Raw genomic sequence first — 17,250 nt, 5'->3', positions numbered from 1 at the left:
TCTCCACAACCTCGCCAGCATTTGTTGCTTGCTGTTCTGTTAAAAAAAAGGCATCATTTTAAACTGTACGATTAATTTTTTAGCAAATTTACAGAGTAGTGCAACCATCACCACAATGTAGCTTTAAAACTGCCTGTCTCTGCACTAAGGGAGCTCTGAGAGCTTAGTGAGTAGTAAGGAGAGATATAAGTAAATTAATGTGTAAATTGAATTTCAACGTTTAAAAAAATCATTTGTTGAAAATAAGTTTCCTTTTTATGCAGCATATGTAATCTGAGGCTTTCTTGATCTGCTAAACAGTCATAACTGAAACTCAGCCCAGCTTCCTCGCGTCGTTGTTGTTGTGTGTCGTTGAGTAAATTCTGACTGCTTGTGGCCCTCAAGGACCAAGTAGAGCTGCCCCACGAAGTTTCCTAGGCTGTAATCTAAGCAGATCACCAGGCCCTTTCTCCCTCAGAGCACCTTTTGTGCTTGAACTACTGATACTTTGGCTGATAGCTCAATGCTTAGCCATTGCTCTAACAGGACTCATTTACCTCATCTTACTAATTATGTAATCCTCTACTAATAAAATTCTCAGATACCTTGTCAGGCAGGAGTATGTGTTGAAGTTTATACCCACTGATCTGGCCATCTGTCCGCAGCTCCATCGGGGAAAACTGGACAATCGCCTGTTCAGTTTACAGCCTTGGAAACCTGTTAGGAGACGAGCTATGAGTTGGTTCCAACACCACAGCATTGAAATTGTTTTATTGTTTTGTTTTAAAATCAGGCAATGATCTGTGGCTTCTTGGCTGTGTGTGGTGAGTGCAGTAGGATCTGAGAAGTTCAAAGAATCAAAGCTTGGTTGTATCATTTTTTAAAAGTTCATATATGCCTAAAAGAAGCTTGATTTATACTTGGTGATGTGTGCATTTTCTGTAGGTGTATAATTAGATTTTCTATTATTACTATATTAACACCATTTTTGAAGAATAATTCACTTTTATTCCGGAGGGGCAAGCTTTGTCATCTTAGGCCCACTTGTAAGGAAGACTATTCTTTGACATACCTTTCTTGAAGTAAAATAGCATTTATTTGGCTATGGTGTTTAGGTTTGATAACCTTGGTTCTCTTGTCATTTTGATGAATAGCTTTGAAGCTCTTCTCTTTTCCTGAAGACCAGAAAATCCCAAAGTCATCCCTGCTGCTAGTCATGCCAGTTCTTCAGATTTTATCTTCTACCGCCTTGGAAGACTGTATATTTGTGGATGAAGAAGGTCCCTCCAGGCAACAGTTGGCCCTAAACCTTTTGGAAAAGGTCCAGCAAGAGTGTTACAGAGATGACAACCAACAGGTACTGAGTTCTTCCTGTTTCTTTTCAGTAAAGTGTTAATATCTGTTCCTGTAGCTCACCTCCCCTCTTTATCTACATGAATTTAAACTCTGGCCTTGAACCTTAGCATTTTCTCCTCCAGTGGTCTAGGAGACCTTAGTACATTCACCTGGACTCTACGAGGGAATGGGAGCCTTGCTGGGAAATACATTTTAGAAATGCTGTGCACTCATTTTCCCTTTTAGCAATTGCAATGCACTTGGTAGTTAAAGAGCCTAAGGAATCCTGCCAGAAATGAATCCTCTTTAACGTAATGCTGCTTCAACATACTTAAGCATGAATCCTTTTCTCTCATCTGACTGTTCATCAAGTGCGGCATATTACTTGATCTAGGACTCACCAGTCTGGCTAATGCCCTTCACATGCCTGCCAGTTCTGGAATCTGTAAGACCGAAGGCTCATTTGCAATGTGGTCCCCTACCCCACAGACCCCGATGTACTGGCTCTTGATGGCTCCCATGTATTTGCCCTTATTCTGCTGCCCTCAAATGGAAGAGAATAGGCTTGTCTTTCCTTTCTGTTCCTGCCTGCCAGACATCCTGCTTTTCATTCTCAACCTTCCTGTTAGGATAGTGTGAAAGGATTGCCAGTGTCTGCTAAGGATTCCAACTCGACAACAATGAAATGATTTTGTTTTGTTTTGTTTTGATCAGGTAATGATCTGTGGCTTCTTAGCTCTCTGTACTGAGGGCAGTAGGATCTGACCAAAAGAATCAAAGCTTAGTTGTATTATTATTTTTTTTAAAAGTTCATATGAACCTAGAACATCCATATGGACTGGAGTGGAGAGTTATTCTTTTTTTCCTGTTTGAGTTTTGAGTATTAATTTTCCTCTCTCATTCTTATGAGTCTTAATTGAGGATTAAGTTAGGTAAAGTTGCTAAAGCATTTAAGTCAGATGCTCAAGATGTGACCTAGTATCAAGTTGTTTCATTCGTTGTTTGAATATGTATAAGAAAGTGGCTTACAACTGTCAGTAAATGTAATGTGTACATACTGTATATACTACAGTTTGCTAAAGCCCAATGCTTTGACTAAAACTTTAGGTAATTTATTTGCATCAAGATAGCAAAGTCCTCCCATCAGCGTCAGTAAAAGGAGGAAATGTGACTAAGAAATGCACAGAGGTCTTCTCTTCTCTCTTGATTTGCCCATGTGAGTCGTTCAGTGGCAGAGAGGAATGGTCTGTGAGAATTCTGTTCCTCTCAATTACAAGTAATAATCAGGGAGGATCACCTACTCTTCTACCTAAACACTCAGATCCTGTTTGCTCACGTGTGTGGGAATCTTATTTATCCACTTATTTATCCTGTACTGTCTCTTTAGCACTTGGGAAGGAGGGAGCAGGGTTAGGACCACAAACATCCCCCTAATCACTGTGCGCATTTATTGAGGCCTCGTTTAAGAAGACATACCACTTTAAAAAAAAAAAATTTAAGCCACATTTTATTGCTGCCTTTATTTCTACATCTATTTTTATGTTTTATCAAAAATGGCTCTGAATTGACAGGCCCCAGATTCTCCAGGTCTTCTTGAATCCTTGCTTTTGCACTGTTTTTGTGGGTTCTCCTTTTCCAGAGCTAATCATTCTTTAAGACCCAGTTAAATCTTCTCAGCTTCTCTATGTCAAGTCCATGACTGTCTCTTTTGACTTCCTAGCACTTTTTTGGCATTAGTTAACTGTGCTATCTCCTAATTGTGGTGTTCTTATCTCCCACAAGGTTAGAAATGACCCTCCAGAGGGTTTTTAGAGACTGGAAATAGCACAGGAGGAGACTGCCTGTCTTTCTCCCTCAGAGCAACGGTGGATTCAGACTGCTCGTCTTTGAGTTGACAGCTTAACTCCTTACCTGCTGGGCCAGCAGAGCTCCCCAAATCTTAATTTAGGGGCCTTCAGATTTGTACCTCCACCTGAGCTTTGTGCTCACTCAAGAAACTAACAAGTGAACTCAGTTCTAGGAAGCCTGTTAGTCTCCTTTCTGCTTTTTATAGATTTACCTTCTTGGCCATTTCATGTAAATGGAATCTTCTAATAAGAAGTGAGCCTTTGTTACTTTCATGTAGCTTATTTTCAATTTCATCCTCGTTACTACATGGATCAGTACTTCTTTTTTTTTTTTTATTATAGCTCAGTTATATTCCAGTGTCTGCATATACTGCATTTTATTTATCCTTTATAAACTGGTAGACATTTATTTAATGTTACTACTTTTCATTCAATTTATGGTTTACAGTGATCTCCACATTATTTCTTTACACTTACATCAATCAGTTTTACTGTTTGTTCCTGAAGATGACAGTGATAATGTTTCCTTATATTTAATAACATCAGACACTGCTAGATGCTTTGTAGATACTGTCTCATTATCTGTTTCAGTCACTCTGATGGGAAGGCAGTTATTACTACTGCTTTACAAATGAGGAAACTAAGAATCAGAGCAATAGGTTACCAGTTAATAGCTGTATAACTGTGCTGAGTTTTGGTCTGTTTAAATGACAAGTCCCGTGCTCTTTCTCATTTAGCGTCTAAAGAATTTGATCTTAGTCTCTGATGTATCTCATCTTCTTGGTGATAAAAATACTTTTAGAGTGTGGGAGCTTTCTAGACGTAAATTTAATTTCATTCTAACACTTATATATTTTTAAAATGGTAACATTTAAATGGTCTCTCATTGATCCTAATTCCATCTTCCACTATCCCAAATAGAAAACTAGGAATAGAGACTGTTAATGTCTTCTATATTTGCTCTAGTATTCTTACATTTAAGCAAACATAAAACATAGGTTTTTTAGCCCTCTCTCATAAAAAAACAAAAAAAAGGTAGGGTTTAGGCAGAATGCTTGTATCTTGTATTTTCAATTAGGACATGCTTTCATATCAACACAGAAGGAGCTTCATCATTTGTTTTGGTGTATAGCTTTTAAACAAGTTGTGTCAAAATAGTATTAGATATTTACTCAAGTATATTTGGAAACCCCTGGTGACATGGTGTGCTGCTAACCAAATATTCAGCAGTGCACATCCACCATGGGAGAAGGACTGGCATTCTCCTTCCTTCAAGATTTACAGTCTTGGGAACCGAAGGAGAACTGCAATGAGTTGGAATCGTCTCAGTGGTAGTGGGTTCGTTTTTATTTGCTTAAGTTTACATGAAAGAAAATGCAAACATTTGTCTACACAAATCTTCTCTATGATTGCTCCAGCAGTGTTCTTCATAATAGCCAAAAAGTGGGAGCAAGTCAGATGTCCATCATTTGGTGACTAGATTAATAAGTATGGTGTATCTGTACACTGAAATAACTTGACAGGGAAAATTGGGTGACTTGTGTGCAGGTATTTGTAAGCACCCACATACATACACATATATACACCCACACAATAGCCATCTATCTTGTTGGTTTATATGTGCTGCAGCATAGATAGACCTTGAAAACATTATGTTAAATGATGGAAGCCAGTCATAAAAGACCACATTTTTTAGACATGTGGTTCTTACCAGGGACTGTACGGAGGGGGTAATGAGGAAAAATCACTGTTAATGGGTATAGGATTCCTTTTCTGACTTAGGGAAGTGTTCTAAAAGTAGATAGTGCTGATGGTTACACAATTATATGACTAGATACAAAACCATTGGATCAGACAATTTATTGGCGTGCCTTTTATGTTATGTGAATTTTATTTCAATAAAGCTATTATTTGAAACATTTTTACAAAGCTTACCTTTTATTTCCCATTCTTTCAATTAAATGACCTTATCCATCTAAGTCAGTCTGCAGTCGCAGTTCCAGTCCCTGGGTTTTGAATATGTCTCATTGTACTAAATGAGTTGAGTTGTTACCAGGTGCTGTCTGTTGTACCATTAATGTCTGTGGCTTCTCCTGAGCATTTTTACATATGTAGTAAGTCCATCTACAGTGGCAGAATTTTGTCCACTGACTGTACTAGTTTGTGGAGCAAATTTCCAGAGTGACTTGAATTTAACATCGTCTTTGGGAGTCATTTCAGTGTAGCACTGTCAGACTTTTTCTTCTTGTAGAAGTTATTCACCGTTATTAATGAATTCCCTAGACTCTGGCTCAACAAACTCTGTTCCTGTAAATATACTGTGTGTTAGAAACAGGAATTGTCTTCAGTCCCAGACTGTTATCTGCCCAGAGCTGCCTTTTCATAGGGCCGCGAGCTGGGCAAATGCAGTGTTTTTTTCTTTTTACCCCCTTCTTGTTGGTGAACAGGGTTTTTTTTTAAGTAATAATGGCCTTACCCCCAAGCTCTTTTGCCTTTGGACCTTTTACATTGATCTCTTTTTTCCCCCCTGCCTTAACTGTTTGAAAATGCTAAATGTGAGGAAAAGTAGTAATATCCTATTCTAGAGTCTCATGTAACATTTTTTTTCCTTTCTTTCTTTTTTTTGGTATTAAATACTTACACCTTAAATATATGTAGAGATATTTTAGGCAAGATAGAAAAGCTGTGGTATATTCACATAATGGAATGCTATGCTACATTGAAAAACAAAGAACTTAAGAAATACTGTACAAAATGGGTGACTCTGGAGGCCCTTATGCTGAATGAAATATCTCAGTCACAAAAGGACAAATACTGCATAGTGCCACTATTGAAAAATGGGACTGACATCGGGATTGGGGGAACCTAAGGAAAGAGGGGATAAATAACATATACTGTATGGAAACAGATGAGGGAGAGGACTGTTTAAAAAGAATATAGGATTAGGTATTATTTTCATCACAAGATTACAGAAAAAGAAATGTATATTAAAGTGGACAGTGGAGGGGGGATTGTATAGTAATGAAATAATTTTTTTTTTTTCTTCAAAGAGAAAAACAAACTGGCGGGGAGGGGTGGGCAGGGAGGAAAATGTGCAACAATGAATGAGTGGGGAAAAAATTAAATGGAAAGAATATGCTGTAAAAAATATATATGTTACATTAAAAATCATTAATAAAAAACTTACTAAAAAAGATTAGAAAGGTTTGTATTCATTCTGTCAGGGGGTAATTTTTTTTTAATCCTCCTTTTGCTCTTTTTTACCAATTCAATACAAATCATTCTCGATTTGGGCCTTATTGTCTATCTTTATAATAATATACCTATTATCTTAAAAAGAAACAAACTTATGATTATGGAAATGAATTACAACTTTTGAAAAAAATCAGATGTCTTTTCTGTTACAGTTAGTTAATGTTAGTTTCCCCATCTGTAAAACAATAAGGGCAGGGAGCATCCTGGTCTCACTGAATCATTATGAAAATCAAAAGGGGATGAAAAGAATTTTATGACCTCAAAGTAAGATGATTACGATTCCATCTGGATTTTTTTTTTAAATTTCCATTCATTCATTGTTGCACTTTTCTTCCTTCCCAACCTTCCTCCTTTCCCCCTCCCCCCAGTATACTACCCTCTTGGAAAAGTAAAAGAAAAATTCTTTCATTGTTTTACAATCCTTCCTCCCAGGTCACTCCACTATGCAGCCTTCGTTCTGGACTCCCGTAACGACAGAAATACCTAATCACATATCCCTTTTAAACAGTTTTCTTCCTCATCTGTTTCAATGCAGTATACATTACTTAACCCATCTTTCTCAGTCTCCCCCCCAACCCCAAGATCAGTCCTCTTTTACAACAGTGGCATCATGCAGTATTTGTCCTTTTTGGCTGAGATACTTCATGCAGCATAATTTCCTCCAGGATCACCCATTTTGAATAATTTTGCATGAATTCCTTGTTTTTCAACGCAGCTGTAGTATTCCATTGTGTGAATATACCACAGCTTCTCTATCATTTGTTTGTTAATGGGCTTTAGGTTGTTTCCAACTCCTTGCTATTGTGAACAAAGCGGCGATAAACATGGGTGTGTATATATCTGCTTGGGTGTCAATTATGCTCTCTTTGGGGTTTATTCCCAGTAATGGAATCGCTGAGTCAAATGGTGTCTCTATTTGTAACTTTTTGAGAAAGCGCCATACCGCCTTCCACAGTGGTTGCACCATTTTACACTCTCATCAACAGTGAATAAAGGTTCCAGTTTCTTTACAACCTCACCAACATTTGTTCTGTTAAATTTTGCTATTCTGACTGGGATGAGATGATATCTCATAGTTGTTTGATTTGCATCTCTCTTAGAGCTAGGGATTTTGAACATTTTTTCTTGTGCTTGTTGACCATCTGAATGTCTTCTTTGGTGAAGTGTCTGTTCATATCCTGTACCCATTTTTCTATTGGATTATTTACCTTTCTCTTGTTGTGATGCTCAAGTATTTTATAAATTCTGGATATAGGTCCCTTATCTGATATGTCATTACCAAATACTTTTTCCCAGTCAGTGGCTTCCCTTTTTACCCTGTTGGAGAAGTTTTTGGATGTGCGTAGGGATTTGATTCTTAGAAGGTCCCATTCATCTATTTCATTTTCTCTTGGTTGTAGGGGAAGGGTTAAATTTTTTTTTTTTACAGTGAAATATAAAAGTGATTTTTTTTTCTGACATATGTACTCACACCACTTATTTATGACTTCTTTGCGTTTCTTTTTCAGCTCTCCTACAAGCTTGTGTTCCCCATAACCAGCATGTATGGTTCAGTATTTACAGCCTGGAGGATCTTTGAAGTAATGAGAGAAGGGTCTGCAGCCCGTGACTGGCTGGCTTCGGTGGAGTCACTGCTTCCTATTACTACAGTGATCCCTGTGCATGTGTGTCTTTTGCTGGCTTATCTCCTTGTGGAAGATTCTGGACAGAATCTTCGCCAAATCCTGAAGGTCACTACAGAACTAGCTCAAGCAGATTCATCTCAGGTAAAACAAAAGAATAATAAAGCATTCGTCTCTGCCTGGTGCAACCCAGTAGCGAACTTTGCTGTTAACCAAGAGTTTGGACATTTGAGTATGGGGGCATCATCCATAGTACGGTGCCCTACTAACCGGAAGGTCGTGACTCTTGATGGGCTCAAATCCACAGGTGGCTCTGAGGGAGAATGGTGGGCAGTTTCCTTCCATGTAAAGTACAGTCATGAAAACCCAGAGAGGGTCAGCTATCAATGAGTTCCAACCCTGGGGAAATGAGAAAGAAAGAGATGTGGCCTCTGTGAATTGGAATTGAGTCCACTGCAAGTGGTTAAAGGAAATAATGTGGTGACAGGAGCGGGGAACATGTATGTATTAAAGATACGGAGCTAATGTAGTCTCACTTCCTTTAACTCCCAATATGTCATCCCTATTCTTTCTTTTTGTTAAGTAAACAGCTGCTGATATCTCCTGTGAAGTTTTTCCTCTTAAGAAGAGCTCTTTAAGGTGGATTTTGCAAATGAATCTGTAACGCATTCAAAATATATTTGTCTCTTGGTACAGGGATAATGTGAAATATTTCAACTTACTTCCAACTGCATTTCTTCGAGTGTTGATACTTTGGTGTGGTAATCTTTTTAGAGTGGTTAGTGCAGAAATAGGGATTACGTAAAGGAGTTTCACTTCTTTCGAGTTCACAGTGAGTTACTTTGATCTGTGTTTTCAATTGACCTAATACATGTTACATTAATAGATGTATTGATATTCCAGATAGGCATTTGGTGTCTGAAATTCTTGGTGATCCTTGTGACTTCATCTTTTAGAAACTCAACTTAAGCTGTCTTAGTTTTTACTGAGTCTACTGTTTAGACAAACTATTCTGTAAGATAAGGTCTTTCAGGGGCAGTTGCTTTCTTCGCTCTGTTGAAGCCCAGTGCTCTAGCTGTAGGTCCCAAGCCATTTAGCTTTGTGCCCACAATCTGCAATGAAAGTAGAGAATACTCAGACTGGCCTAGATTGGGAGCAACCATTGTGGCAAGGTAATGTGGCACTTTAATTACCTATCCTTGATGGAATGGTGATGAATGGAGTGACAAGGCCCCCTAAGTGTCTGTGCCACAAGGATAATGAAGATGGCGTAGTTTATCAAAGGACAGATAAGTTCCTGGTAATTGTTGTTCTTAGGTATCGAGATGAGAGTTCTCACTCGTGGCGGACCTTTATATAAGCAAATGAAACATTGCCTGGTCCTGCACCGTACTCCCAGTTGAGAATATGTTTGAGCACATTGTTGCAGTCACTGTGTCCATCCATCCTGTTGGACATCTTTTTTCCAGGATTCATCTTTCTTGATAACATATCCAGATAGAAGCCGGAGTATTCTAAGTAGGCAAAAGTTGTAGAGCACAACTTCTGCAGTGATGTTTCAGAGAACCCTGACATGCTGGGTATGCGTCTCAGTTATGCAGAAGTAGTGTTCCTTCACGCTGCACAGACATCCTGAAGACTCCGGGACTGCTGGGTGGCCCTGCCTAGTAGGTTCTGGCTACCTAGTAGCCCCTGGCTACCTAGTACTTCCTTTATTTACCCCAGCATCTTTATATGCATCATTTTCCCATTTGTGCTTTGAAATGGAAGAAGTTAGGAAGAAGTGTGTGATCATCTGGATTCACTTACTTATTTAATAAATGCATAGTAAGAAGCAGTTACATCATGTTGTTGTTGTTATGTGCCGTCAAGTTGCCTGTGACTCATAGCGACCCTATGAGCAATAGCTCTGAAGCCCACCCTGTCTTGAGCCAGTCTCATTGACTCTGACACACCTACCCCCATTGCCATAGTTACTGTATCAATCCATCTCACCCAGGGTTATCCTCGTCTGCGCTGTCCCCCCACCCTTCCAAGCTTGATGTCCTTCTCTTACATCATAGGAAGTCAATATGATGCAATACTGCTGGTTGGTTTTTAGACAGGTTTGAAAGAAATGAGAAAAATCACCTTGTGTAATTGTGCTACTAAGACAAATGGCATATTTCAATGTAGTCAGCAAAATCCATGCTCAGGCAAGGTTAAGATCATCAATAAGGAATTAGAAATAAAAAGACTTTGGAAAAGGACAAAAGAAGTGACCTAGACATAGAAAATGGTGTGCTTTTTGTTTCTTGCTTTTCCCTTTAGTAGACCTCTTCAAAGTTGATTTTGCAGGTGCATCTGTAATGTACTTAAAATATGTTCATCCTTTGGAACATGCATAAACCGAAACATTTCAGTTTGCTTCCTACTTTATTTCTTCCATTCTTGACACTTCAGTGCGGTAATCTTTTTAGAGTAGTTAATGCACAAGTAACACTTAAGAATATGTGGGCAGGTGCTGTTGAGTCAAGTACAACTCCTAGCGACCCCAGGGTCAGTGGTTTAAAACCTTGCCTTGTGCCATCCTCCACCACACTCAAGCCCATTGCTGCAGCTAATGTGTCAGTCTGTCTCACTGACAGTCTTCCTCTGTTTTGCTGAGCCTTCACATTTTTGCTTGCATGATATTCTTTTCTGCGATCATCAAGCTGGAAAAACATAGGGGTTTGGGCATGCTTCCTGACAAAATCTTAAAAGCATGTGTGATGAAGTTTCATCATCTTTGCCTCTGAGGAATACGCTGGCTCTTCTTCCAGCTCTGTTTGGGTTTTTTGGCAGTCTACTTCAGTTTGCTTGGCTCCACGGTCAACACTCTTGGCACCAGTAGCCAGGAAATAAAAAAAACGTATTGCAATGGGAAAGTCTGCTGTTAGGGACCTCTCTAAAGTACTCAAGAGTAGCAGTGTGTCTCTGGAGACTAAGGTGCATCTGATACAGGCCATGGTCTTTGCAATCACTTGTTATGCATCAGAGAGTTGGACAATGACTAGGGAGGATAGGAGAATTGATGCCTTTGAGCTGTGGTGCTGGAGAAAAGTATTGAATGTGTCAAGAAAGCAAACAGATTCATCCTAGAGAGGGTTAAACCAGGCTACTCCTTGGAGGCAAGGATTCTGAAGCTTTGTCTGACATACTTTGGACACGTAAGGAGGGACAGGTCCTTGGAGAGGGACATTATGCTTGGTAGGGTGGAGGGACAGCGCAGGAGGGTAAGACCCTCTATGAGGTGGATTGATTCAGTGACTGGAGTAATTGGGATGGGTGTGTCAGAGGCAGTGCGGTTGGAGCAGGAAAGAGCACGGTTTAGGGCTGTTGTACATAGGGTCGCTATGAGTCGCAAGCGACTCGACAGCACATAACAACAACAACAACGTGGTATATTCTGTACTTTTTGCCTACACCGCAATTCAGAGACATCAGTTCTTCTTTGGTCTTCCTTATTCAGTATCCAACTTTCATATTTATCCAACGCAATTGAAAATACTGTGGCTTTGCTTGAGGTGCACTTAGTCTTTAAACTGATGTTCTTGTCAGTTCTTTAAAGAAGTTCTTGACAACAGATTTGCCCAATGCAATACATGTTTTGATTTTTTTACTAATGTTTGTTTTCATTGATGCTGACTGTGAATCCCACGAAAAGACATTTTCAATTTTTTCCCCATGTATCATGATATTTTTTTTCATGGAGTTGAGATATGTATGATTCATATTGAAGACTATATTGAAGTCTTTGATCTTCTTGAATTAGGGTTGTACTATTGGTAGATTTGCCAAATTTTGTGCATATTTTTTTTCTTTCTCACCTTCTAGATAGAAGAACAATAATCAGCTTAAACAGAGGAGTTAATACTAAAGAAGTTTTAGGACATCAGTTAAAAGAGGCCAGCTAAGTAGGGAGCCCTGGCAGTGCCATCCCAGAGAGCTGTGATGTGGACCCGTAGGTTGAGCTTCTCTGGTGTCTGGAAAGCACCAGCTGCTCAGCAGGAGAAAGAGGGGTGACCTCTTCCTGGATGATTGACAGCCTTGGAAATGAGAGTGAGCTGTGAGTTGGAATTCTTGTTGACAGTGACAGAAGGAGAGGGAAAAGGGGAAGGAGAGAGACAAGTAAGTAAGTGTATGTGTAGTTATCTGTCGGTCACTTGGTTTCTATCCCATGGACTGCCAAAAGAATCAACAGCTAGGTCCTGGAAAAAGTGTAGCCATGGTGCTCTTTGGGCGCAAGGGTGGTGAAGCTTCGTCTTTCATACTTTGGGCCTATAGCTCAGTGAGGCTGTTCCTTGGAGAGGGACATCATGCTTGGAAAGATGGAGGGTCAGCGAAGGAGAGGAAGACCCCAAGAAGATAAACTGACACAGACTTTAGCAGTGGACTCTAGTTTGTCAGAGATGATGAAGATGGTTCAGGATAGGGTAGGGTTCAGATTGGCTGTTAATTAGAGCCCTTTGAGTCATTCCAGAAACACCTTGAACAGTACGTTGACAGAGAACTACCAGAAATACAAGCTGGATTTAGAAGAGATCGTGGCACAACAGATGTTATCACCAATGTCAGATGGATCTTGGTAAAGAACAAAGAGTACCAGAGGGATGTCTATCTGTGTTTCCTTGACTATGCAAAGGTATTTGACTGTGTGGATCACAACAAATTCTGGCTAACCTTGAGGAAAATGGGAATCCCAGAACACTTGATTGTGCTTAAGCAAAACCTATACTTGGACCAGGAAGTAGTCCTCAGAACAAAGCAGGGAAACACCACATGGTTCAAAATCAGGAAAGGGTGTGTCAGGGATGTATCTGGTCTCCAACCTTTTGAATCTGTAGGCAGACAGATCATTTGGGAAGCAGGGCTTTATGAGGAGAAATGTAGCATTAGGATTGGAGGTAGACTCATCATCAAACTGCTTTATGCAGATGACACAATCTTGCTTACTGAAACTGAAGAAGACCTGAAGTATTTGCTGCAAGTCAAGGACTATAGTCTTCAATATGGATTGAAGCTCAACATCAAGAAGACAAAGATTCTCATCACTGGGCCAATTGGCAGGCCCATGACAGATGGAAAAGAGATTGAGGTTTGTTAACAGTTACAACTTGCTCAGCTCCACAGTCAACACCAGCAGTCAAGAAATCAGAAGATTAATTGCATTGGGAAAATCTGCTGTCATGGACCTCTCCAGAGCTGAAAAACAATGATGTCAGTCTAGAGAATAAGGTGCGCCTAATCCAGGCCATGGTCTTGGCTTGCTATGCATCAGAGAGCTGGACAGTGACTAAGGATGACAGAAGAAGAACATACCAAAAAACCAAATAGGTCCATGTTGGAGAGGGTGAAACCAAGTTTCTCCTTGGAGACTAGGAGTTTGAAGCTCTGTTTCACAATACTTTGGGGCACATAGCCAGGAGAGACTGGTCCTTAGAGAAGGACATCATGCTTGAAAGGGTAGAGGGACAGTATAGGAAAGGAAGACCCTGGATGAGATGGATTGATACAGTGACTGGGGCAGTGGGGGTTGGTTTGTCAGAACTAGTGAGATTGGCTCAGGAAAGGGCAGGGTTCAGAGCTGCTGTACATAGGGTCACTGTGAGTCACAGGCAACTCAACAGCACACAGCAACAAAACCACCACCAACAACATAAGTCATACTTGACTTGATAGCACCTAACAACAAAATATATGTTTATATCACACTGTGATGTCTTGTAATAATCCTACTATAAGGCTTTATGAGAGAAAAAAAAGAAATGTTTTAAAGAGATTTGCGTAATTGGTATATTGATAGTAGTTACTTTTATTAATACTTTCAGTTAATGGAAGCACAAATTATTGTGAGGAGATACTGTAATTTATTTTAAAAATCTGATTATGTTACCTTTTACCCTTTGTGTATTATTTTGGTGGGTCTCCCTTCCTACAGGAGGAAATTGTGATCTCATAAGAGTTTTCATCCTTAGTCTTGTGCTTGTTCTCCTTTGTGTACACATTTACCATGTGGCTTAGTACATTTAAGGCTGTGGAAGACTATGAAAAAAAATTGGCCTCAAGGCAACTTGGCCTTGTGATTAAGTGTCACAATAGAGGTTAGTAAAATGTCTAAGTAATTAACAGATGTCACGATAATAATTTGACACTTGAAAAAAAATTTAAGTAACAAGAAACCTTTACTCCTTATCTACATCCTATCAACAGTTCTAATAACCCTTATATTTTTTTCCTCCAGATACCACAAGGCTCCTTTTGCTGAACACAAAAGCTTAGGTCAGGCAACACTCACAATTCCATGCCTTTTATGTTCTTGGAGAGAAGGTATGGAATATTCTGAGGAGAGATCTAAGATCATCCTAAGTGAATTCCTTTGCAATTCTTAAAGTTTTAAATACCTATATTTAGTTTAGAAAGAGGTTTACGTATTATAAATAGTGTGTACCCATGATAAAGGGCTTCCATCTATTTCCTAAATTATTACTTTCTCTGGAAATAAGGACTGATAGTTGTTTGTGAGTTTAAATAACAATTTATGCCTTTATGCCTCTTTGATTTTAACGTCCCCTACATTTTAATGCAGATTATATAGGCTGTCATCAGAGATGCCTGGTTGACAGTTGCAACCCATGACTTCATGGCTTCTGTTTAATAATTACCGGTTGATCTTATTCTTTCCTCTTCAGAGAGCTACTTCCTACTTCCATGACTTATGCAGGATCTGGTCACATCTGATACAGAATCAGTGAAAGGACACCCTGCTTAGGCTCCGCTCTGTTTATCAAGGGGTGATGGAGACCCTAGGCTTGCATGAAGACCTTTTCTGAACTTTAGTTTTTGACTCTTAAGAGTCAGAGAAGCCATGATGGAATAGTGGTTAAGTGCTTGGCATATGACAGCAAAGTTGGTGGTTCGGATGCACCAAGTAGCTCCATGGGAGAAAGATATGATAGTCTGCTTCTGTAAAGATGATAGCCTTGGACGCTCTACGGAGCGATTCTGTTCCATCTTGTAGAGTCAATAAGAGTCAGAATCAGTTACAAAGCAACAGGATTTAGCAGTAATCATTTGAACCCTGAGCCCCTGTACTGCAGTTGTAAGCAGTTAGGGTATGCCTGAGTCTGGTATGATTTCTTTAGAAAGAGGTTTATAACTATATTAATCAACAAGTGTTGACAGACTTCCTTCTCTTATGCTTATGAACCCAGTATGGTGACATTTGACTTAATAAGAACTGCCTCTGTCCTTGAACAAAAGCTTGCCTTTGGTACACACTAAACAGGTGATAGCATTTACCCTGTTACACATTTCTCACATCCCATACACTTGATTGGATTTTACTTTGAAGATCCTTAGCTAGAAACTCTGGTCATGCTCCTCTTCTTGCCTTGCTTTCTGGTTTCCTTGTTCTCTCTGGAAGCTCTGGGTAAGCACTCACGGTCTCTACTTGGAAGCTGTCTTGCCCCTGACAGTGTTCCTCTAGGGCCTGGGCTTTTGAGGAGGAAGAGCTAACACTTCTTAAAACTGCTAATACCTTTCTGCCTTTCATTCTTTACTGGGCTTCCTTATAGTTGTTAGAAGAGTCTGTGGTGGCATAGTACATAACATATTTGGCTGCTAATGAAAAGATTGGCAGTTCAAATCTAAGGGCTGCCCCATGGGAGAAAGGGGAGTAGTTTTTTCCTGTAAAAATTTACAGGTTTGGAACCTCATGTAGGTTCAGTATAAGTTGGAATCAACTTTATGGTGGTTGTTGTTAAGTGCCTTCAAGTCATAGACGATTCATGGCGACCGTATGAATGAAAGACCTGAACATTTGTATAACTTTTTTTAAAATTTTATTTTATTACTTTTAAGGAACATTTATAGAGATTTGGTGTTTCCATTCATTCATTGTTGCACTATTTTCACTACCCGCCCCCCAAGTTCCTTCCTCTCTTTCTTTTCTTTCCCTTGAAAGTCTGTTTTAATTGTCCCATTGCCACAGTGCTTGTCAAAACCAGATCTGATTAATCTCCTTTGTCAGTGTGCCCTTTGCCATTCCCTGTCACTCCTCTCTGAGAGAGATTTCACCCTGATTCATAAGGAAAAAGGGACGGCGTATTATCTTAGCTACTTCCTGCTGAAAAGGGACGCTTTCAGGGTTTCAGAGTGAAGATCTCTCACTACTCTAAAGGGCTCCTTTGGCAATAGGAAACACATAGACTATTGTGGAGATTGATTTTGGAATTTGGATGCACTGTTATCAATTGTTCTTAGCCATACATGTTCATATCCTTGAAGATGCATCATGGAACTGTTGCAGCCTAGGAAGACACAAATTTAACTAACAAGTTAAAAGTACATGAGTCAAAAATTAAAAACAATAATATTCCAAGTAGAGGTAATATTCCAAGTAGAGGTTCTAACAATGGCACAAATCAAGTTACAGAGGGAAGGTAGTTCTTAAAAGAAAAGACTTACTGACTAGCACTTTGTCTATTATAGTATAAAGGTTAGGAACCACAAGATGTAGAGGCTAAACTATGTCATTTATTGTTCTTAAGTCCTGGACCAAATTCCATCTACCACTGGGTTGTTTTAGAGCTCCAAAGTCCACATGCAAGGCAGAGGTGAAGTAAGGATCTGCTTATGAGGTTTTCCATCAATTCCAACAAGTAAGAAATAGTGAGAAGAGTTGGGACCTCAGAAGGCTTTTAGGACCAAATAATAGGCTCTTGTGTCCAGGAGAAAATGAGTATACTTACCCGTAAAGTTAATGCTCACCCACAGCTCTTCTGGGAGGATCTAAATCATTGAGCGTCCTCCTTTGTTTCCATCTTGGAGCTGGGCCCTGTCAGTCCTGTCAGCCACGAGGACCTGATGTGGGCCACCCTTGGCCATGTGTCCTTCAGATCCACAGTTAAAGCAAGTGAGTGGGAGCATTGTCTCTACTCCCTTGCCTATCTGTGGCTCTCGTCTGTGACACTGTCTACTGATGTGGCCCAGCTTTCCACAGTGGAAGCAATTCTGACCTCCTTTATTACCTTTGGATGGCATTGTTTATGAATAAGACTTCCTTTTCCTGACACAGGCCCTAAACTGGCAACAATAGTTGCCCCAATAATTTTGGCCATTCTCTGGTCTTTTCTCTTCCCTCTAGATCCCAGTTGTTAAAAGAGGGGAAAATGTAAACAAATATATAACAA

The 17,250-nt window shown here is 39.6% G+C and overlaps 1 protein-coding gene across 1 annotated transcript in view; it reads left to right on the top strand.

The window, feature by feature from the left end:
• FOCAD (focadhesin) overlaps window positions 1-17,250 on the top strand; it is a 282,657-nt gene that overhangs the window by 65,509 nt on the left and 199,898 nt on the right. The window contains exons 9-10 of the mRNA XM_006881273.1: window positions 1,134-1,336; window positions 7,925-8,182. Coding sequence (XP_006881335.1) covers window positions 1,134-1,336; window positions 7,925-8,182 — 461 coding nt within the window. The remainder of the gene's footprint in view (window positions 1-1,133; window positions 1,337-7,924; window positions 8,183-17,250) is intronic.

The sequence above is a fragment of the Elephantulus edwardii genome, unplaced genomic scaffold (genome assembly GCF_000299155.1).
Source record: "Elephantulus edwardii isolate Elephantulus edwardi_28Jun2011 unplaced genomic scaffold, EleEdw1.0 scaffold00014, whole genome shotgun sequence".
Taxonomy (NCBI): domain Eukaryota; kingdom Metazoa; phylum Chordata; class Mammalia; order Macroscelidea; family Macroscelididae; genus Elephantulus; species Elephantulus edwardii.
The sequence above is the reverse complement of the archived record's forward strand: the minus strand, read 5'-3'. Positions and strand labels throughout refer to the sequence as shown.